General features: G+C 36.7%; 1 protein-coding gene and 1 long non-coding RNA gene across 3 annotated transcripts; one reads left to right on the forward strand and one right to left on the reverse strand.

Annotated features, from left to right (window-relative positions):
- Positions 1 to 869: 869 nt before the first annotated feature.
- On the reverse strand, positions 870 to 14389 carry tmem39b (transmembrane protein 39B). Of its 2 annotated transcripts, none has more exons than XM_051648587.1 (9): positions 14219 to 14389; positions 5953 to 6147; positions 5589 to 5808; positions 5274 to 5357; positions 4975 to 5129; positions 2643 to 2982; positions 2004 to 2191; positions 1425 to 1545; positions 870 to 1245 (listed from the first exon to the last, which is right to left on the reverse strand). In XM_051648587.1, exons 2-9 carry the CDS (start codon positions 6081 to 6083, stop codon positions 1012 to 1014), a joined length of 1473 nt encoding a protein of 490 aa, XP_051504547.1. In that variant the 5' UTR covers positions 6084 to 6147; positions 14219 to 14389; the 3' UTR covers positions 870 to 1011. The 2 variants fall into 2 exon arrangements, with proteins under 2 accessions (XP_051504547.1, XP_051504546.1); XM_051648586.1 differs by having other exon boundaries at positions 5953 to 6150.
- A 2296-nt stretch (positions 14390 to 16685) lies between these two features.
- LOC127411896 (uncharacterized) lies at positions 16686 to 22731 on the forward strand. Its single transcript, XR_007892359.1, has 3 exons — positions 16686 to 16891; positions 17200 to 17276; positions 17359 to 22731. It is a non-coding gene; the product is annotated as an uncharacterized LOC127411896 (long non-coding RNA).
- Positions 22732 to 23807: the final 1076 nt, after the last annotated feature.

Raw genomic sequence — 23807 nt, forward strand, 5'->3', positions numbered from 1 at the left:
TTCCCCCCTGAAATGTCTGGGAACTTGCAAGTGCCTTGGTGGAAGAGTGGGGTAACATCTCACAGCAAGAACTGGCAAATCTGGTGCAGTCCATGAGGAGGAGATGCACTGCAGTACTTAATGCAGCTGGTGGCCACACCAGATACTGACTGTTACTTTTGACTTTGTTCAGGGACACATTATTCCATTTCTGTTAGTCACATATCTGTGAAACTTGTTCAGTTTATGTCTTAGTTGTTGAATCTTTTTATGTTCATACAAATATTTACACGTTAAGTTTGCTGAAAATAAAAGCAGTTGAAAGTGAGAGGACATCCCTTTTACTTGTTGGTCGAGATCTGTAACCATTCAGTCATGTTTGTCGCCATCTAAAGGCGGCGGAGGATTACATTAATGAGAAATACTACAATGGTAACCTTTTACAATAAGGTGACTAATGCATTAGGTATCATTAACTAAGAGTGAACTAATATATATATATATATATATATATATATATATATATATATATATATTTTTTTTTTTTACAGCATTTATTAATCTTTGTTCATGCTAGTTAATAAAAATACAATTGTTAGTTCATAGTGCATTAACTAATGTTAACATATACAACTTTTGATTAAACAGTTTTATTACTATGTTGAAATTAACATTAACCAAGATTAACAAATGCTGTAAAAGTATTGCTCATTATTAGTTCATCATGTTAACTAATGTTAACAAATGGAACCTTCTATTGTAAACCTTTACCACTATTATACAGCTTGAGTATTTGATTTCAAATGGAAAAATAAAAATAAAAAACACCTTTATGTATGACTAGGGCAGATGATTACTGTGGTGCCTATACAAAGGAGGAACATACATAGTACAAAAATATTTTCCTTTTTATTTCATGGCAAGTCAGAACGTTATCAGACCAAAACAAAAAAATGCATTTGTAGAAAAAATAAACAGCTCTCGTGCATGTTTTCTGCTCATCTGTGATGACTGACAATAATTTATCCTTGCCTAACTGACTTTCTGATTGGAGGCACTGGCTGAATACGAGTAGGCCTTTCCCAGAACTATTCTGTCTCTGAGTAGTTTGAAAAAGGCATAATAATTACTGAATAATATTAGAGCTAATGATATTGTCTGATGCCATTTCTCTGAACACATCAGTGAATATAGCTGGTAGAATATCATTGCACCCTCCAGGATTATGAGAATGTTCAATATTCGAAGAGGTTTGTTGAAGAAAAACTGTAAGGAAAGAAGAAATAAGGGGAACAGTGGTTATTGCCATATTGTTTTTTTTTACCATGAATACATCATGCATTATTTCCAATAATGTTTCTAAAAAATACTTTTGATGAATGAACAAACTCCTGCAATCTTTAGAATCTAAAGTATTTTCTGTATTAAAAGTTCTGCTTACTTACATAGAAACGATAATGTGAGACATCTGAGGGAACTGCTACATTATAATGGCCCATGGCCTTATAAACATTTTTATTGTGTTTGACCAAAACTCCCTGTGGCCACATGTACTCTTCTGTCCACCTGTAGAAACCAAAAAGGAAAAGAGAAAGAGAAAGGAGGAGATTATACTATATATACAGTATATATACTCTACAAAGGTAAAAAGCAAAGCAAGAATATTTCAACAAAATATTTCAGCACAATTTAAGGAGCATATCACACACCAAAAGAACATTCCAAAGAGGAAAAAAAAGGATTTAGATACACAGAATAAACCTTTTCTGTATTTAGTCATATTCTTCTTCGATCTTAAAGCCACTAGAACTTCAAGCAGGGCCGGTACTAAGATGCAATCTTTGGTGGGACATTTTGATCTTTAGGTTGGGTAAGTGGTTTTCTTTCATTGGAAAGGGAGGGGGGTGTCAGAAGTTTCAAACCTCCTAATTTTAGCACTAAAACTATATTTATGAAAACAACTCTACACAATACAACTCTATGACTTCTGAACAACCCCATCAGTGACCCCAAGAAAGACGTACATGTGTTGCAAGACGTTCGAGCAGAGGGAGGGGTCCACCTTCTGCCAGCAGCCCAGGTGAGCTGCAGCTTTGTGGAGCAGATCGCAGTACCGTGGAGGCAGAAGGTGCCGCATCAGAATGATAGATGTACTGACTGACACCAGGATGAACAGCTCACAGGACCAGCGTTTATCAACATATTGTGTGCTCTATACAAAAACAGAGAGGTGTGAAATAAAAGTAAACGTAGATGAAAAATTTTCAGGCCTAAGTTAAGTGTTCTGTGCCAGGGTTTACACATTACCAAATATGTAATTTTCTTTAAAACTCACAATCATAGGCATTTGCTATACACTTTTTCATATTATAATGCTTATATCTGATGTTTCTTTTTATGCGGTAGCTTGCACTGAAAACCTTAACAGGCTGTCTCTGCCCAACACAGGACATGTTAACAGAAGATAAATTACTTGATGCTAGAAACATGTTACATCATGACAGCCTTGTTAGGACACAGTTTAAGCCAATATGGTCTGAATTAACTGACTTACTATACAGAAACACCTGCCATTCATTAACTCTGCTCTCCCTGTCTAGACAATGTATGTGTATATGCATATGTTTATTAGTGTATAAAAGACCATATGTCAGTACACTCACTTTGACGAACCAAACAGGCACAAATGCTACATAGTAGGCACTGAGCATAGAGCTAACCAACACCTCCTTCATCCTCCAGTTGAAGTCCATCTTCAGGTACTCCACCTCTTTGCGGATGAGGTCAGGAGAGAGACAGCAGGCGTGGGTGGGCATGGGCTGAACACTGTACAGCTGATTGGTGTGCTGTTTCCATGTTTCCTTTAAGACGGAGAAATAGTCCCACCCCCCACGTCCCAAAGCCCCAGTCATCTCTTTTGAACCCACAGCACTTAAAGGGGACATGGACCCAGCCCTCCGAACATCACAGCTGAGTCTGAAGAAGGGAATGTACATTCCAAACCTGAGGGGAACAAGATGTACATACATTAGGGTGTACATAAATATGTGTGTTTGCAAGGGTCATTAAAATACAATTAGAAAACAAATAGTTCTGACTCTAAATTCTGATTGGATGAGCTGGATTCAAAGCCACTGCAAATGCACACTTCTGACAGCACATTCTATATTAATGAGCCAAGTTGCTATGTTGCTTGTCAACTTTAAACACCCAACAGTTAGACTAAAAACTATATTACCTATTGAAAATAATTTTGTATTCCAATTGTAATTAATAATAAATGTAACTAGTTCACTACTAAATATTGGTGTATTTTATCATATTGTGGTTGCTGCAGTATAATTGCTTTAATCCATTGTTTTTATAAAGCAATAAGCCACAGTAAGTGATTTTACCACAGTTAAGAGTTAAGCTTCTTCAAATCACGCCTAATAACAGCCATTACCCTTAATAAAATCACTTGTGGCTTGTTGCTTTATTAACCTCTTAAGATCTGAAGGTGTTTTTAAAGAGTTCCTGTTTCAGTGTCATGTCTAAAATTAAAGGTTTATAACTCTACAAAAAACAAACAAAAAACAAAACAAAGAGGTTAATTATTTGGTATAATTGTCAAGAAAAATTTTCAAATTTTTTTCATGATAAAGATTAATGATAAATTATGAGACTCTCAGCCTAAGAAAAACTCGAGCAAAAAATGAACTTTTATTCTTATTTTTCCGATTTGCCATTATATATCTCAGTGTAAATAAGGTTGCTCAAAAAACAAACAAAAAAAAAACACTGATTTTATTGTTCCCAATCATGTCACCTGTAGCTAAATAAAAAAATTTGTTGATACGACAAAAGTTAAAGCATTACAAAAATAATTTCTCCTTGTGTCCAAAAATGTCTCCAAGTGTCCAACAGCCTCTCTAAAACAAACAAAACATAATAATTGTACATAAGAACTAATAACACATGCAAATACAACAATGACTTAAGGTATGCTCTCTCTCTCTCTCTCTAAAGCATACAGGCATCAGTAACCAGATCTCAGTCAGTTCCATTCTGTGTTTTTTGAACCTTCATTGAGTCTGTGTCATGTATTTGGCGCCATCTCCTGGTGGTCATATGCAATTAGAGTGAACGATCATCTCTGGCCATATTTGGGTGACTTCCACTTCTTGTTGCAGCGATCTGAATCCTAATACAATTGGTTTAGCCTTCCACGATGCTGGACAACATATTACATCATTTCCGACGAAGTCAACTAATACAGGAAAGCTAAGCAAGATATCACATTATGTGCTGTGTGCACACTGTGATTATCTAATGATCTACGATTACGTTGTGTGCTCCTTTTAACAGGAAAAACCTGCTCTAAGTAATGGTATGTGATATTTTATGTTTTGTAAAAAAATTTTTGAAGTTATAAGCGAAAATACGGCTTATAAACAACACCTATTTATAGTTAACGTATGTCAAAGACATGTACTTAGCTATTACTTGTTATATTTTTGACTGTGAGTAAAACAAATCAGCTGGTTATATTCTACTCTTTGAGAGATTTCCAACAACATAAGACAAATGACTATTTGATCAGTTTGATGTTTTTACAGATTAAAATAATATGTATAGTACAAATTATTTAATAAATTATCAAAACGGAACACTTCTGATTTGTCTGCAAATTTCAAAGCACTTGTTCAGTTTTGGTCATAATGCAACACTGATTGTAAAGTACAGCTTCTAAGCTTTAAAACAATACCTATTTTGTGTTGGTCAAGACTGTAGTTATTAATATTTTGATCACAATTTTTTTCTCGCCAGGTCCACCGGTAGAGCTTAAAGGGTTAAACAAGGAGAAAAAGTTGTTTTAAAAGAAAGTATGCTGCAAAACCCAAGTGATGATTGTAATGTATGTGCAGTATTCCAGTAAGCAGATTGTGTGGATGTGCATGCATGCATTATTACAGTAGTAGTATTAGATCAGTGGATGTGTCAAGTACTACTCACGGATAGCAGAGGAAGAGGAGGCTGAGTACGGAATATGTCTTGAAGAGATAAATAAGTGAACGACACAGACTCCACCCTGCAAGAGTCAGGACAGCAAAACGCGCCGTCACCAGGAAGACAGAGTGCGGGAAGGACAACTTCCCACTTTGTGATGCCTTGAGAGGGATGGGCAAAGAAGAGAGATCAACAGAGAGAGTGCACTAGTAATTAAATGTTTAGGCAACTTCTCAAATTTGAAGAGCTATTAAAATGTCATGCAAAGAAATGTGGATACTGAGCTAAGAGATAATGCACATTACCTCTTTTACGATGGCAGCAATTAGCCTGCGTGCCAGCACGATGATGGTGAATACCAACATATTATAGTCAATGAGATGGAAGTTCTGTAAGGACAAAGAAATTCAGGTGTCATATCTACATTTTGAACTGTGACAAACAGTTGCAAATAAAAAAAAAATTATCAAAAAACAGAACCTAAGGAAAACGTATGTTGGCAATCAAAACATTATGGTAGCAAGAAGTTGCTTCAAGGGTGTTTAAAAATTAGTTTTTTTTTTTGGAGCACAGAACACTGCAATGGAGTTTAATTTTAAACCTTGTGACATGAAACTCACCAGAGAGGTATGTGAAGGTGGGTGTGAAGGGGGGTACCACCACACAGTTTTGTAGATGTTGACATAATGCACAAACAGAGCTGTGAGATGGCACACAAACAGATGAAGCTCAAACAGGACATTCCGGTCCATGGAGAGTTCTGGAATTTTACAGTGCTTCAGTGGCACCACAGTCTGAGTGGCTAATGGAGGGCTGGACATTCCCGTTCCGGATCCAATCCTGATGATCCCACAGATTTTAAAATCAGCTTTCAATGTTACATTTCTACATGGTTGAAACTGTTGCTATAGCAACAGAACATCAGTATATTATGTGTAGCATCATCCTCAAATGTTGCATTCACAGATTTCATCCTGCCCTCACCTGGTCCGTGACCTCACACCTGTTACAGGTGAACTCGTGGAGTGGTTGCCATTGCCTACAGAGCCTGTCTCACTGCTCAGTGGAGAACGGCAATACGTTGTTCTATTTGCTCCTCTTCTTCCTCCGGCCATTACAGACTCTCTCTCCCTACTCTCTCAGATCCTTCGAACTTCTAGTTGGTTAAACTGTAGATACCTACTGGAAAACAAATCCCAACAATTAAATTTCCAAATTATCCTCCCTACCCAGTAGGTGGCGATATGCACAAAGAATGGGAATCAGCAAACTCAAAAGAAGAATGTAGAAGTAAAAGTGAACGTGGAGATTTATAGTAAAAAAAGGACTTAAATATTGATCTGTTTCTCAGCCACACCTATCATATCGCTTCTGAAGATATAGATTTAACCACTGGTGTCTTATGGATTACTTGTATGCTGACTTTATCTCCTTTTTGGATCCTCAAAATTCTGGTCATCATTCACTTGAATTGTGAGTAGTGGTCGACCGCTATATCGCCGAGGTCAATAAATCGGACGATATTCTGAGTTTTTTAATTATCTGCATCGGCCGATAAATTTTCCCGTTTGGACGATTTTTTCCTTGAGGGCGCTGAAAATCGCCTGCTTGCATGTGAATCATCTGAGACATGTAAACGACCAGTCGCGGTTCGTTTTGTTGTTACTTGCCATCGTATTACTACAATAATAGACCGGTGTGTAACACAGTCTCATTTAAACGGTCCGCATATCAGAGCTGCGGCAGACGCGTTTGAGCTCGTAATCAGGGGTGGACTGGCCGTCGGGAGCACTGGCCGTTTTCCCGGCCAGCCCATTGCTGCAAATGTACCAACCCGTTGTACAGGCGATAAAGGCGGCCACCCTGGGCTCCAACATGCATGCATGGACCCCACTGCAGAGTGATTATTCAAAAGAAACTGTAAACTCAAACTAATAGACTGACATTTATTGTGAAAACTGAAATGGCTTTTATTTTGAAACAACTTATACATCGCAGCGTATTTCCTCATGAGTGCATTAACACCATACCTCGCGTGGACCACATCATTTGACATACAAATCACAATAATGGTGACAAGCAAAGACAACATATTAAGTATAAGATGAGCTCTGAATAATCACAAAATGACAAATAACTGCAAGTTTCAGCAAATACAATAACAGCAGAATATATAAAATCTGCAAACAGTAAAGCTATGAGCAGTACATAGTCATTTGCATAATTTATTCATATTGCAGGGAGCTTAAGTGCGCCTTGCTTAATAATGCAAAATATGAAAATATGAAAAATATTTATTTGTAGCTATGGCCTTTGAGGCTTACTTTTTTAAAAGGACAGCAGAAACAGCGCTTAAAGCAAAGGACTTTTCACTTTTTCTCAAAAATAATCTGCGGAAGGAATTAAAACAGATAACAGATATATAATGCAGATAAAGATGCAACAAACTCACACAGAGTGAAAATATGAGCAAATAATCTGCTAAATATCTGCAAAGTTCTACACTTTAAGATGTATATTTATTTATTTATTTTTACATATATTAAGATTTGTTTATATTTATGTACATATTCTGGCCAACTTTGTTTACATTGATAAAAAAAAAAAAAAAAAAAAAACATTTACACAGTTATTTGAGTAACTGACATTGAAATTTTAAGCACTGTCATCAGTGTCCTGCTGTGTGACACTTTCTTCATCTAACTGTTTTAAACAACATTTTATGATCTTGTATAGCTATACATGTATGTACATATATAATATATTATTATTATACTTGTTGTTTTCACAACCTCATATTAACAAAGACAATAGTTTATTTACACTTCTAGAAAAAAGTTGAAAGGTGATTAAGATCTTTAAAAACTTTGAAGAAATGCTGACTTGTCATAGCACCTAAAATACACACTTTCCCTTGTGCTTTCATGTACATTTTAACCTAACATCTATATGTTGGGAAAAAAAGTTTTGGATATGTTATTTGTGTGAGCTATAAAGTGCTTATTTTAGTGCTTTCTCTAAAAAATCCACTCATCACATTTACGGTGGTTTTATATGTTTTAAAGTTATGACCATTTTTGCACTGTTGGGGCCCGTTGTCATGACTAGCATGACAACATTTTTTATTTTTTTTTCAAACACAAAAATTATGAAATTGAGCCGGAAAATTAAATCAATGAGCCAGTGTATTATGGTGTGGTGTGTTGCGGGCTGGGTTTGGTGGGCCGCTCTGGGCCAGAAAGTCCAGGGCCACTTTTTAGTCCCAGTCCGCCCCTGCTCATAATGTTAAAGTGCTCACCCGTTTCATTCTCCCTCCTGTCTCCTCAACAGTTCCCTGTAACTTTTAACTGTCTTGCCTAATGATAAAAAGGCAAATATCAACAAAACTTCTATTATATACCTTCTGCAAATATGCGCATATCTCGTTTAAACAGATGTAATAAACCATCCTCACACAACTTCAGCAGATCCAGCGTCCTGTGGAACGCTCATAAATCTTCCTCTGAAGCACGTATTCTAACAGTCTCTCCTCAACAGTTCCCTGTCACTTTTCTAATGATAAACGGCAAATATCAATAAAACTAATATCTTCCTCTGAAGCGAGTATTCTATCAGCCAGAATCAAATACTTCAGGATCAGGATCAAAAGTTCCTCTCATTCACAAATCATGATGGTCTGTCAATTACAATCCAAGTAGGCGATCCAGGCCATTTAAACTGTCAGGAGATTGAGGCTTGTGCTGGATTCGCACTAGCGCGTGAGTGCAACTTCAAGGCTGCGTCCGAAACTAGGAAAATGCTGCCTCCGGAGGCTGTATATGGAGGTACGATGAAATTAAGGTGCTTTTCAAACTGTTCGGAGACCAGTTTCCTTAAGAGTTCCATTCATTCAAAACAGATGTCAGTTAAGCCATTAACTGATTAGGCAGCAAGTCAGCTGCCTACATTTTCGGATGCAGCCCAAGGTAAAAGCGCTACATGTGTGCTATAAGTAAATGACTTATTCACTATGCACTGTATGTACAATTGGTTTGTTTCGATATTTTTTGAGCGAATGTGATTGCTAATGTGGACATACCATCCATGGTTGTTGGACTACTGTGTGTACTGTTATTTCCTTCTTTCCAATATATTAACCATTTCTTCATGTGCAAATAAATTACAAAAATGTTATGACTAAACAGAAATCTGAAGAAACTGCTATCTACATTTAAAATACAATATTATTTTTAGTTTTGTGTGAAATTGAGTAAATATGTAGTGCTAAATAAGAGTTTATTATTATTATTGTTTAGCAATTTTACGTTTGTTATTTACTATATTAAATTGTGTGATATATCAGCATTGTATCGGCCTATCGGCCACCCTGCTCTCTGGATATCGGTCGACCACTAACTGTGAGGACCTACAGAGCTGAGATATTTTACTAATAATCTTTGTGTTCAGCAGAAGAAAGAAAGTCATACACATCTGGGATGGCATGAGTAAATGATGAGAGAATTTTGTTTTTGTGTGAACTATCCCTTTAATACCATAAGAATCTCCACTTCCAAACAAATTAAAGGAATGTGTCAATTTGACCTAAACAAAATCACTGTTTATAATGGTTTTACATTAAATATCTTATTCAGATATTCTACATTTTTGTTTTTACTATACAAGAGTTAATTAATCAAGTTCACCTTCTATACATGGTCTTTGCATGTCGGTTCCTGCTTACATGTATTTTAATGATTATTACAGATCATAAACTAATTATTCTGCATCGTTGTTTACTGTAAACTATCATGGAACACAGACAATGTGAAAAGGGATTTTTCATTCTGTACCCAATATTTGTAACTATACCAAGGACACCAAGACAGAACATATGCTTGGTATAGCATACTACTATTTCAGCAGCATGCAGAATTAATACAGTGCAGTTTGCAAATTTGGTAGTGCAAACATGGATGACTTACAAAGCTACATTTTCAATAATGCGCAATAATGTACAAGAGGATACAAATTAACCAGAAGTAGCATAATGTTGTGATTTTAATATGTACAAAAAAAAAGCAGCTTTATTGAAAATATTAAACCAGTACACTTGAAATAAACTTAATACATTTATGTTTGAGATGAGAACATAATTATATTGCGTAAAGTCCAAGTGATGTTCAACACAATGATCAAAATGTGATATGATCACATTGTTATGAAATGTTCCAATGGATTCAGACTTCTAACAGATGGTGCTCACTCAGAATAATTTTTACTGCTTGCACAATAAACTTTAAGTGAGCTAATGCAACACAATCTTTAGCATTTGGTCTTAATTTAATTGTGTACACTCCATCTACAGTGTATCCGGAAAGTAATTACAGCACTTCACTTTTTCCACATTTTGTTATGTTACAGCCTTATTCCCACAAGGGATTAAATTCATTATTTTCCTCAAAATTCTACAAACAATACCCCATAATGACAATGTGAAAGAAGTTTGTTTTAAATCTTTGCAAATTTATTAAAAATAAAAAAAATGGAAAAAAATAAAATAAAATCACATTTTCACAGCCTTTGCTCAATACTTTGTTGAAGCACCTTTGGCACCAATTACAGCCTCAAGTCTTTTTAAGTATGATGCTACAAGCTTGGCACACCTATTTTTGGGCAGTTTCTCCCATTCTTCTTTGCAGGACCTCTCAAGCTCCATCAGGTTGGATGGGGAGCGTCAGTGCACAGCCATTTTCAGATCTCTCCAGAGATGTTCAATCGGGTTCAAGTCTGGGCTCTGGCTGGGCCACTCAAGGACATTCACAGAGTTGTCCCGGAGCCACTCCTTTTGTTATCTTGGCTGTGTGCTTAGGGTCGTTGTCCTGTTGGAAGATGAACCTTTGCCCCAGTCTGAGGTCCAGAGTGCTCTGGAGCAGGTTTTCATCAAGGATGTCTCTGTACATTGCTGCATTCATCTTTCCCTCGATCCTGACCAGTCTCCCAGTACCTGCCGCTGAAAAACATCCCCACAGCATGATGCTGCCACCACTATGCTTCACTGTAGGGATGGCATTGGCCAGGTGATGAGCAGTGCCTAGTTTCCTCTAGACATGACACTTGCCATTCAGACCAAAGAGTTCAATCTTTGTTTCATCAGACCAGAGAATTTTGTTTCTCATGGTCTGAGAGTCCATCAGGTGCCTTTTGGCAAACTCCAGGCGGGCTGTCATGTGCCTTTTACTGAGGAGTGGCTTCCTGGCCACTCTACCATACAGGCCTGATTGGTGGAGTGCTGCAGAGTTGTTTTTCTGGAAAGTTCTCCTCTCTCCACAGAGAAACGCTGGAGCTCTGTCAGAGTGACCATCGGGTTCTTGGTCACCTCCCTGACTAAGGCCCTTCAACCCCCGATCGCACAGTTTGGCCAGGCGGCCAGCTCTAGGAAGAGTCCTGGTGTTTCCAAAATTCTTCCATTTACGGATGATGGAGGCCACTGTGCTCATTGGGACCTTCAATGCTGCAGACATTTTTCTGTACCCTTCCCCAGATCTGTGCCTTGATACAATCCTGTCTCGAAGGTCTACAGACAATTCCTTGGACTTCATGGCTTGGTTTGTGCTCTGACATGCACTGTTAACTGTGGGACCTTATATAGACAGGTGTGTGCCTTTCCAAATCATGTCCAATCAACTGAATTTACCACAGGTGGACTCCAATCAAGTTGTAGAAACATCTCAAGGATGATCAGTGGAAACAGGATGCACCTGAGCTCAATTTTGAATGTCATGGCAAAGGCTGTGAATACTTATGTACATGTGATTTTTTTTTTTTTATAAATTTGCAAAGATTTCAAACAAACTTCTTTCACGTTGTCATTATGGGGTATTGTTTGTAGAATTTTGAGGAAAATAATGAATTTAATCCATTTTGGAATAAGGCTGTAACATAACAAAATGTGGAAAAAGTGAAGCGCTGTGAATACTTTCCGGATGCACTGCATTTTCACTTAATTCAATTATGTTGGGACTAAGTGAATAATATTTGTTGCGTCAATGTATTACTGAAGGTTTGGGTGAATAAATTTGAAAATGAATTGTTATTTTGATGTATTTAAAAGCAAGAAGACTTGTTAGTGTTAAGTGTTCTGTTATTTTGGGATTAAGAGGAGTTTCTGTCATGTTGAAATTTTTTGGAGGTTACCATTGTGGACAAGAGTGTGGCTAATACTTAAGTTAAGGTTAGGTACATTACTACTGAAAAATCAGTTTGTATTGCTTTTCTCATGAGGCAAATACTGAGGGATCATCAGTATAATGACTGTAATTGATACCTGCTACACAAAGTATTTAAACAGAGCCTACTTTTATTATTATTATTTATTTCATTTCAAAGAAACTCATTTTGATTGTGAGGAACCAATGTCCACAACTTTTTTTCTTTCAGTGTATAATTAGGCTCTATTATGGTCACGTGACCCTGATCAGACATTTCAGAGAGATATACGGACACTAAGCACAGCACTTCAACGTGGTAACTAACCGATATTCAACAAATAAATAAACTAAATAACTACAACATCTTATTGCACAAAACTATCAAAGTAAGAAATAAAAAGGCTCCAATAAAGAACGGAAGAAAACCGCTAATGCGCTTATTATGTGCAGTATTATTACTCACGGAACATTACTCAGAGCAGAGGATTTAACGTCCGACAGTGATTGTCTTGAAATGTCTTGTTGATGCAGCGCGTTTATTGGACTAAACAAAGCATTAAAGTGACAAAACTTCTTGTAGAAGGTTGAAAACTTCAGACAATTATTCACTTCTAAGCACAGCAAGCTATAACCACGCAAAAACACTCTCCAAGAAGTTGTGCCTCTCAATTAATTTGAGAATTGCGTCTCCTGTAAAAACCTTCACCACAAAAAGAATAATGTTAGTAGTTGATGTCAGCTGTTGGACGACTAGCCGACCACCCAAACACATCCCTAATTACCATGGTACCACCATGTCCAAAAAAAAACGTACCTATTTGTAAGTGTGTATGGAGAGGTTTAAAAATAATCTCACTTGTTATAACATCCTGGACACTCTGCTGTCAACAATACTAAAAGCCCAAACACCCAGGGCCTGGGTAGCTCAGTGAGTATTGACGCTGACTACCACCCCTGGAGTTGCGAGTTTGAATCCAGGGTGTGCTGACTCTGAGTGACTCCAGCCAGGTCTCCTAAACAACCAGACTGGCCCGATTACTAGGGAGGGTAAAGTCACATGGGGTAACCTCCTCGTGGTCACTATAATGTGGTTCGCTCTCGGTGGGGCACACAAGCCAGGTGATAAAATGCGCGGATTGACGGTCTCAGACGTGGAGGCAACTGAGATTCGTCCTCCGCCACCCGGATTGAGGCGAGTCACTACGCCACCACGAGGACTTAGAACACATTGGGAATTGGGCATTCCAAATTGGGGAGAAAAAAAAAGACCACGAACCCTTGGTCTTAAACTCATTGAACTTACTGATTATCTTTTCTTCCTTAAGTCGGCTACTTTCACTTGTGCCCTAGACACATTGTAAAAATTTTTATAGCTGTAATTGTCAAGGCAGTGAGAAGACGCTTGCTGTCACAAACTGTGACTCCCAGATACAATCTAATAGGCATAGGCTCGTGATCTAAATACTTTTTTAACCTGGAGTAAACACGGATTGAATCAAACCGGTCTGCCTAGAGTTATCAGATCTTGTACATAATTTTGAACTGCTCACTGCATTAGCAGATTGCAAAAAACAAACGACTTTAACAGATTAATGACCACTGGTCTCACATATGCCAGATGAAAGCACAGTACATTTAAAAGGAAGAGCCACATGCTGCATGCAGCACTACTAAGTTAAAAGCTTGCCTACAGGCGGCTCACTATTTCAAGCCAAAATAATGCATTCTTGTTATGGTGTTTTGTATACTCGTTAGTTTCTAACGGGTGTTTGTTTTGAAACGGGAATAATGCTGCCTGTCCGCCCTGAGGATGTGTTGAGATTTACAGTCCTTCCTATATTAATAGGCAACATTTGCGGAAGCGTTGCTTTCTAAACATATAGGTTGAAAGACATGTTGCTGCTTTTTTGTTTAACCAAACTGCATTATAAGACAACAAGCACTGTTCTGGTTAAGTCTTGCCACCCAAAGCAGTAAATGCATGCTTAAATATAAGACTGCGGCCTAGTGCTTTTACATTTGCACCTAGTCTAATTTTAAGAAGTCACAAAAATATATCTTACCAGTTTAAACCGCGAGGTTTATTCCAGATAAGGCGACTATAGGACTGACGTTGAAATGCACTTAGTATTCGGGCACGGAATTAATTACTTATGATCGTAAGTGATTTGTTGCATTTCTGACAGTAAACGCGGAGGGCTCATTCTGTTGATGTTGTACCGCACAGGCGCACGCACGCACAGAGCGCGCGGGGGCGGAGGCAAGCGTGCGTGCTTGCGTGTTGAGTATGTTGTGAGATCAAAGCACATCATGTAGTTACGCCTCAGGCACATACATGACATTACACAAAACCAGTTTGCATGGACTGTTTTTATTCACATTTATTGAACTCAAATGCAGTGTGATTTTATGCATGTTCTTTGTCATGTCCAGTTTATAAGGGCTGTATTTTCTGGACCTTTCTAAAATAAGACAAAGCAAGTATGAGTATGAAACAGAATAGGACTAGACCAAGAAAGGCACTTGAACCAAGCTGAAATAATTTTGAAATAATTGTCCTATCTTTTCAATGCTATTTTCATGATTTCTACAAACTATAAAATTGAAAATAAAAGCAACATTAAAAAAAAAAAAAAAAAAAAAACATGGAAAAAAGTATATGAGCCATAAAGTGTTAAAAATAACATTTAATTAATTTTAAGAGTTACCTTTATATGCTTGTCCTTTTAAGGGTTAATGATGTCATGTTTTTAGATATTTATCACTCTTTAGCTATTTGCATTTACACATTGTGTATTCATTCATGTGTCCTTATTTCTATGCAAAAAATAGCCATATCTCATACCATCAGTAGGCTACCACAAACTGAACGTTTTCCCAAAGCAAGAAACACTCAGAAAAAGCATATGTACATTATACTGAATAATACTTAAGATATATATAGAAACCTTTTCAAATATGAAAACACGGAACTGAAGTTTATTTTATCATATAGCCTACATATTTATTATTTTTATTATTTTATTTTATTTCTTATTCTCTACACTGCTGTGTTATGTATTTTCTTTCTCTATGTCTTTATATATTGTTACCAGTGTTGGGTAAGGTAATTAAAAATAGTAATCCACTGGAAATTACTAATTGTTTCCTCTAAAATTGTAACCAGATTACTTTACTATTTACTTCATTGGAAAAGTAATCACATTAATAATTATTTTACTTTTAAGTTATTTTAAAAAACACTTTTCTGCTCAACAAATTAAAAATAATGTCTATTTCTTTCTTGTTCATTGTTATCAGGGTTGGGGAGTAATGGAATACATGTAACGGGATTCTGTATATAAAATACAAAATATTGATAACTGTATTCCATTACAGTTACAACTGCAGTTACCAATTATGTTGGTAATCAGAATACAGTTATATTCCAGATGTATTTTGATTATTGAAGAGATTACTTTGCATTTTATTGTTATATGTTCCATTTAATATTTAGTTATTCAGTTGGAAAACATTTATCCATATCAATGATGCTAATCCAAAGAGCATTTGAACAGTGGTAAAATACTTGCTTAAGTAAGGTTGAAGTTTGAAGTAAGTTTGGAGCAACAGAAATAGAAATAAACCTTGTGTAAATTGTCATGTGAAAATGTAGCTTTATGCTAAGCTAAAATGCTATTTCTAGCCATTTTACATGCACCAGTTACCAGACATGATCAGATTTTATTTTAATTGTTTTAATCAAGAAAATACACGTTAGATCTTTTTTTTTTTTTTTTCTGGTGAGACCTTTGATATTAGGGCAAAAATCTTATTCTTAATGATAATGTTTGTATTGTTTTTCTGTAAATTTATCTCAGAATCCTTAAGACAAGATCAATTTGATTTATCTCGTTTTAGAAACAACACTGCATAAGATATTTAGGTTTTTCAGAGAATGTATTTTCAACATGTGTATTTTGTCTTACTGTACTGGCAGAGTTTTTATAGTCAAAACAAGTGAAAAAATCTACCAGAGCTTAAGAAGTAATCCAAAGTATTTAGAATACGTTACTAACCTTGAGTAATCTAACAGAATACATTATAAATTACATTTTACAGCATGTATTCTGTAATCTGTAGTGGAAAGTAACCCTCCCAACCTTGATGGTTACACACAAGTCATACACTCAGCACCTCACATTTCTCCTTCTTAATGACTCATTACGGGGCCATAATTCATGTAGCCTATTCTACATTAATAATATATTAGAAATAAGCATAATGTACTTAAAAGTAATTACATTCATTGAAAGTCACGTAACTGTAATCTGATTACAATCATTTAAAATGTAATTCATTACCCTCCCCCTCACTAAAAAGTAATTAGATTACAGTAACAAATTACTTTGTAATTGGATTACACCAAACACTAATAATAAAAAATAAAAAAAACGAAAGGGGCGGTGTTGCTCGTCTGACGGATTGCTCGGCTGCCCAATCAGAGCACAGATACCGAGACGCACGCGTGCTCACCGGAAGAGCGCTGCTGCAGAGCTCCTTTGGCTGGCTTGTTGGCAGCAGTAAAGCTGGAGAGAAATGGCGTAGCGCGTTGTCCACCGCCGCAGCGCAACGGGGCCAGGCTCACGAGCCCATGAGAGCCTGGCCGTGGTCCCTTCAATAAGCACGATGGAAATACCTTTGGGACACCGTTCCAGGTTTCTCGTTTCCAGGCCAGCACCAGATCAGGGGAAACGGTAGGTGCACGAACAGTGTTGACATGTACAGCAGAAGCTGTTGTTCTTGTGCCTGTCTTTGTCTGATCTTTGTGTTGCAGTTTCGCATTCCAGCACTTGAGTCACGTCATCATTGCGGTGCACATTATTTGATCGTGCAAAATATTCATTAAGTTCGTTTTATTATTATTTCTAGCCACTTCACCCTTTTACAGTCTGGACTGTTGTGCATTGGCAGTTAATAAACCTTGCGTGCTAGAACTAATGGCTAATGTCAAAATGCGGACCTTAATGAACTTGCAGTGATACGTTTCATTTTATCTACACAGTGCCCCTCATATTCCATATCAAGAAAAGTCACAACATGTTTAATCTGAACACAAGAACACGAGGAACTCATGACCAGGTAGGTCAGTTTGTTACAGTGGATAGACCACAAGATACTTCCTTGCTTTATCTGATTCGTTTCAAATGTTCTTTCTGTGCAGATAAGAGACCGTACTGTCTTTGTTCTTCAAACTACCCTCCATCCTGATTCTCTGCCCTTCCTCCAGCATTTTGTCAGGGAAGTGTTCAGTCAACACACCAATTGTCATTGGTCTATGGACATATCATCTCTGCACTTTGAAGTAACCTAAAGAAAACTACATTTTGTGTCCAAGCAAGTCCATAATTTTGCCACAGTCTAAACCAGAGCAGTTATCTGTTCATTTTTTGTATAAATAAATCCTGATTATTTCAGTTAAGTATAAATATGATAGCTGGTTGTATTAATAGGAAGTGAAAATTGAAGTAGAGACAGACTGTGTGTCTCAATTAGCTCCCTATGTCGTAAATCAGTATATAGTGAACACGAATTCGGACACTGCCTAGGGTGTTCTTCCACTAAGCATTAGGACACTTATGATTCAATCACCTGCAACACGATTACGAGCTCACGCATTAAAACACAGCTGGTATTAATCAACAACATTGCTGTATAAATAACACTATCAGGCATTTTCGTTGTAGATATTCAAACGTACAGTGTTATTATAAAAGATAAATGAAGAAATAAAAATATAAGGAAGTGTGTTTTAAAAATTCTTCTAACAACTCTAATAATTAAAAGATTGTTTCCCTTTAATGGTCATTATGGATGAGACATTACATACAATATCTCATTTAAAGAGGAAATAAAGCTTTGACTTCATAGTTTTACACTTGTGCACGACTTGAAGTACTCCAGAAGATATAACGATGTTTCCAGAAAGAGAACATTGTGAGCAGCGATGCTCCCTGGTTTTTATAGTGCATTCTGGGAGTTTTTAGGCAGAGTTCATTTCAGTGCACTGGAATGATTTGCCATTGAGACAGCCCTAGAAAAGGCCGGTTCCCTGATCAGTGCCCTGACTACTGAACTAGGAGGCTGATTGAGACGCACACAGAGCATACAGCATGCACTTGCTTTGCAGGTATAAAGTTTGTATGTTAAAAAGCCAAATTGTGCAAGCAACCTGCATTTCAGCTGAAGTAGCTTCACCTAACTGTTTTATTACCTGCAGATTAAGTGCCTAGATATTGTCTCTTTTTAACAACTTGTGTCTCGAGAGTCTGTTGCCATGGCTTAGCACTAACCCTACAGTTAAAGCACTGCTTGGTAATTTAGTCTTTGAAATTGACAGTAAACTGTAGACAAATAGATGTTCTCTTAATTCAGAACTCATAATGGTGCTTCAGCAAAATCATGAACCATACTTTCATGTACTTTATGTACTTTCCTTGTTCTGACAAACCAAGACAGACAGGCACGTTGACATTTCCCAAGCATACTTTATAAATTCCAAGGTAACCTTTCTATTTGGGGTGGGGTGCTAATGAGATGCAAGTGCTAATGATGACATAGAAATATTTTACTACCTCAGATGAGTAAAGTTACCACAGCTCAGACCCACACAGTGAGTACTCTAATAATCAGACAATATTCACCTGTTTTTCTTGCTGTAATACAAAAAACAACAGTCCTTGTCTGTCAGATGGTTTGGTGATCTGATGCCCATGTGTGTTCAAGAGGAATGAGAGTGTTTTTTGTTTTGTTTTTCATAAAACATTTTTTTATTATTATAATGGTTGATGGAATATATTTCACAATCATATATACCTGTTAGATTACTGGTGGCATATTTGACCTGGGTTACAGTGTGAGGATGCACTGCAAATTAGACGTGTCCCATTTTCATCCAAATGGTAACATTCTCAAATTTATTATCCTCAGTGAATAGTATTAGGCCTGAAGAAAGGCAGTAGAATAGTTAGATATTAGGGTCATAATGTGTTACAGTAGAGGTGTATGTCTTTAATCTGACATCTCAAAAAGAATAAGGGGCCATTCACACTGAACACTTTTTTTTTCTGCATCCTTTTATGCTGTTTTTTTTATTGTATTTCCATGTAATACAAAGATGGATGTATTTTGCTGTTTTTTTTTTTTTATTTGTTTTTTTTAGCATCTTGTGCAGGAGTGCCGTATTTTTTTTTAGATACAATGACAAGTCAAAAAGAACTTCCAACTTCAAAAAATGCATCTCGAGACACCTGCGTTTTGTTCTAATTGTTGCATTGCGTCTAGCTTTTTTTAAGTGCAAGAACGTGTTCGTTCTGATCAGTGTTGGGTAAATTACTTAAAAATAGTAATCCACTGCAAATAAGTAATTATTTCTCTAAAAATTGTAATCAGATGACTTTACTAATTATGTCATTGAAAAAGTAATCACATTACTAATTTACTTTTAAGTTACTTTCTAAAACACTTATCTGCTCAACAAATATATTTCTTTGTTACACACAAGACATTAGAACTACAGATTAGAACTACTTTGTAATTGAATTACTCCCAACACTGGGTCTGATCAGCCCCTAAAATGGTCTGAATATTTGACAAAGATTAGCCTATGCCTGGGCTATATTGCACTGTGAAAAATAATTCTGCTTTAAAAGTCAGTTTAGCCCAGGACATGATTTAATCTGTGCTATGAAAATGTTCCCCAATGTTTTCCTAGTTAAAATTTTGTTGTATAGGATTTTTTTTTTTTTAAAGGAATCGTTGGACTGCTAGAAATGAGAGTGTAGTGTACCCCATTATATGAGATGACTGAGTATGATAGGCAGAATAATAGTCAGGCCTCAGCATGGGAAATGTGCAATATTCGTTTCTTCCCTTCTGGTCTTGTTTTGAGATGAATATGTATATTGTACAAACAAGTGACAAGTTGTTCGCAAAAACAACAAAATCACCAATGTCTTCCATTAAATGATGTATAGTTTCATCCGCTTGCTTTAGGGTGGCGGGATTTGTAGTGCCAGCATTAAACATGGCCATGCATGTACGGTAGCGATGCTTGCTGAGTTTAGTAGACGTAGTGACATTCAGTATATGCTATAAAGTTGTTTAGAAAATAAATAAAATTAGACAGACAAAGATTTAGTTAGTAACCACCATGGATGAGGCATCCATACCTTGATCGATTTGATTATGAGGCAAGTCATCTTCACTTGAACTGAGAGGTCAAGCTTTGTTCGAGGGAAGTGTATTTTCTGTTTAGCGATAAAGCAGTTGTTTATTGTTTGGGTAATCACCATTAGTTAATAATAACGTGTTGTAGCATCCTGAGGATTAGAAAAATGGCGGTTGGTATTAATGTGCGGCTAGCCATCCTGAAGTACATGTTTATGTTTCATAAGCACTGTGTGAGTTTGTCCTAGTTTGTACTGTGCAAAATGAAGTTCTGGGCCCAAAATAGGTGACTCAGATTAAAACGCCTGTCAAGGGTATAGTTCACCCAAAAATGTAAATGCGTTAATTTACTCGCCCTCATGTTGTTCCATACTTGTACTACTTTTTCTACTTTGGAACAAAAAGGAGATGAATGTTAGAAAAAGGTTAAGAAGAACATTAGCCTCAAGGATTATTTTTTACTTACTGGGCGAACAGGCTTCTTTTAGTTTACCTAACAATGCAGTGATGTTTTTGTTGTGCCAAGGTGTTTGGTGATATTTCTCCTGTTCACGCACATCTCTAAATTCTTGACCTAGGAGAACTCAGTTGGTCGAATAACATTGAGGATTGGTTAAAACTTATCGTGGGTGTGGTTTGGACGTGAGATGTATTTTTTTATATATAAACTTTCAATCGCATGTGCCAATTGAGGGGTAGTTACCTAGGTTACAATATTTAAAAATTGATAACTTTGAAGCCCGTCCCTCAGAGATTGTGCAGAAGTACTTTTTTTTTTTTGTGTGTGCTGTTTTTATGAAGTCAGATCAGATAACTTGTCGGCAAAAGTGGAATGGGCTTTGTGACAAGTTCAATAAGGCAAAGAAGAGATTCAGCATTAAAAGTGACGACCCACCAAAAGACCATTATTGGCATTATTACCATGGCTGGAACTGTTGGTTGAACACCATGATGTCACCATCAACAAACTAATTTTAAATCAATGCTGCACGTACCACCCCAATTCCAAAAAAGTTGGGACAGTATGAAAAATGCTAATAAAAAAAAAGTAGTGATTTGAAAATTATTATATTAAGTTTTACACATTATGTGATGTTTTACCCTGTGAATTTCATTGTTGTGTTTTTTTTAAAATGTACAGTAATTTCAACCCGCTCCAAAAAAGTTGGGACAGTCGAGTGTTTACCACTATGAAACATCACCATTTCTAATAACACTTATTAAGCATTTGGGCACTGAACACACAAGTTTGATAAGTTTAGAAAGTGGAATTTTCCCTATTCATCCATTATGTAGGTCTTTCGCTGCACAATTGTATGGGGACTGCGTTGCCAGATGGTGTGCCTAATAATGCGCCACACATTCTCAATTGGAGACAGGTCAGGACTGCAGGCAGGCCAATCTAGCATCTGTACTCTCTGCTTACACAGCCATGCACTTGTAATCCGTGCAGTATGTGGTTTAAAGTATATGTTGCTCCAAAAAATGTATACATATCTTTATGCATTCATGGTGTTCTCACAGATGTGCGAGTTACCCATGCCATGGGCACTGACACACCCCTGGCCCATACAGAAACTAGCTTTTGGACCTGACGCTGATAACATCTTGGATGGTCCTTTTCCTCTTTGGCCTGGACAAAATGACGACTGTGTTTTTCAAAAACTTTTTGAAATGTGGACTCTTCGGACCAAAAACACAGTTCCACTGTTCTACTTACATTTAAGATGACACCGAGCCCAGAGAAGTCGGCGGCGCTTCTGGATAGTGTTGATGTATGGCTTCTGCTTTGCATAGTAAAGACTTAACTTGCATCTGTGGATGCAGCGGCGAGTGGTGTTGACTAATAAAGGTTTACTAAAGTTATCCCAAGCCCATGTTCATGATATCCATTACAGATGAATGATGTTTTTTAAGACAGTGATGTCAGAGGGATCAGAGATCACGTGCATTCAGAAGTGGTTTTCGTGTTGCCATTTACACACCGAGATTTTACCAGATTCCTTGAAACTTTTTACTATATTGTCCAGTGTAGAGGGTGAAATGCCCAAAATTCTTCCAATTTGACTTTGGGGAACATTGTTCTCAAAGTGCTGGATTATTTGCTGAAGCATCCTTTGCCAAATTGACATGTCTTGAATGATCCTTGTTGTTGAAGGACTAGGCTGTTTTTGGAGGCTCCTTATACAATATACAGTTCTATGACACAATTGACTTGCCTGTTTAACATCTCCTGTTTCACATCGTCTTATTTCAACTCATCAAATTGTTATTAGTCTTAAATTGCCCTTTTCAACTCTTTGGAGCGTGTTGCAATCATCTGATAAATTCATGTACATTAAAAAAAAAAAAAAAAAAAACTATAAAATTCACAAGGTAAACATCAGGTTATGTGTAGTTGTAGTGCTTTCAATATAGCAAAGGTTGAATATAATAACTTTTTATTAGCATTTTTCATACTGTCCCAACTTTTTCGGAATTGGGGTTGTAGTATAAACGCCGGCTTCATTCGCCTAGGGTGCTTTAGTTCATCCAGGAGAAAAAAATTGTAGCTTCTTCCGTGGTATAAATTAGGCTTACATTGTCATTCGCTTTCATTTTTTTTTTTTCATACAGTGAAAATGAATGGCCACTTAGGCTAACATTTTGCCTAACATCTCCTTTTATGTTTCATACAGCTTTGGAACAAAATGAGGGTGAATAAATTATTTACATTTTTGGGTGAACTATCCATTTAGTGTTAATCTTATTTAGATATAAACTGGCCTCTGTTTATAAGACGATATTACAGGTATAGTAGAGAAATTGAGTGTAGTTTCATTCTAGACCTATTTCATGGAAACAAAGTATTAACTTAAAATCTTTTACTAAAACGGAACATCTTGATATTTTGATATATTGAGCTGATCATGTTTTAACCAGACACACAGGTGAATACAGTAGGCTACTCCCTGATGAGAAAGGGTAACTAAGAACTGTGTTTGTATAACTCATACCTCTAATGTTGCATTCTCCATCAGGTAATGTTGTCTCAGACTAGAGCTGTAGGTAGATTATACAAAGTAGCTGAAACTCTAGAGTTTAAAACATAGTGTAGAATAGTAAATGGCATAAAGCAATTATCAAAGCATTGTAATATAGATAAATACCTCAATGACTGGAATGCAAACTATATTTTAAATATACTCTGAGATATGCAAGCCATAATGTGTATTAAGTTCATCATTTAGTAGCAATAATCATTTTATGCATGAATTAGTGTCAGGGTAGTTCAGTGGTGTTTGTGAAATAGAAATCTGTAGCATATTAGTGACAGTGGTAAATGTTTGATCTAGAACATCCCATTGCTCATACTGAAATATACACCTGAGTAAAGGTGTGAACTGGCTGTTAACACCCTCATTTCATTAGTCATTGACTCATCTAATTAATTTGCAAGGGTAG

Source organism: Myxocyprinus asiaticus, chromosome 21 (assembly GCF_019703515.2).
Source record: "Myxocyprinus asiaticus isolate MX2 ecotype Aquarium Trade chromosome 21, UBuf_Myxa_2, whole genome shotgun sequence".
In the NCBI taxonomy this organism is placed as follows: domain Eukaryota; kingdom Metazoa; phylum Chordata; class Actinopteri; order Cypriniformes; family Catostomidae; genus Myxocyprinus; species Myxocyprinus asiaticus.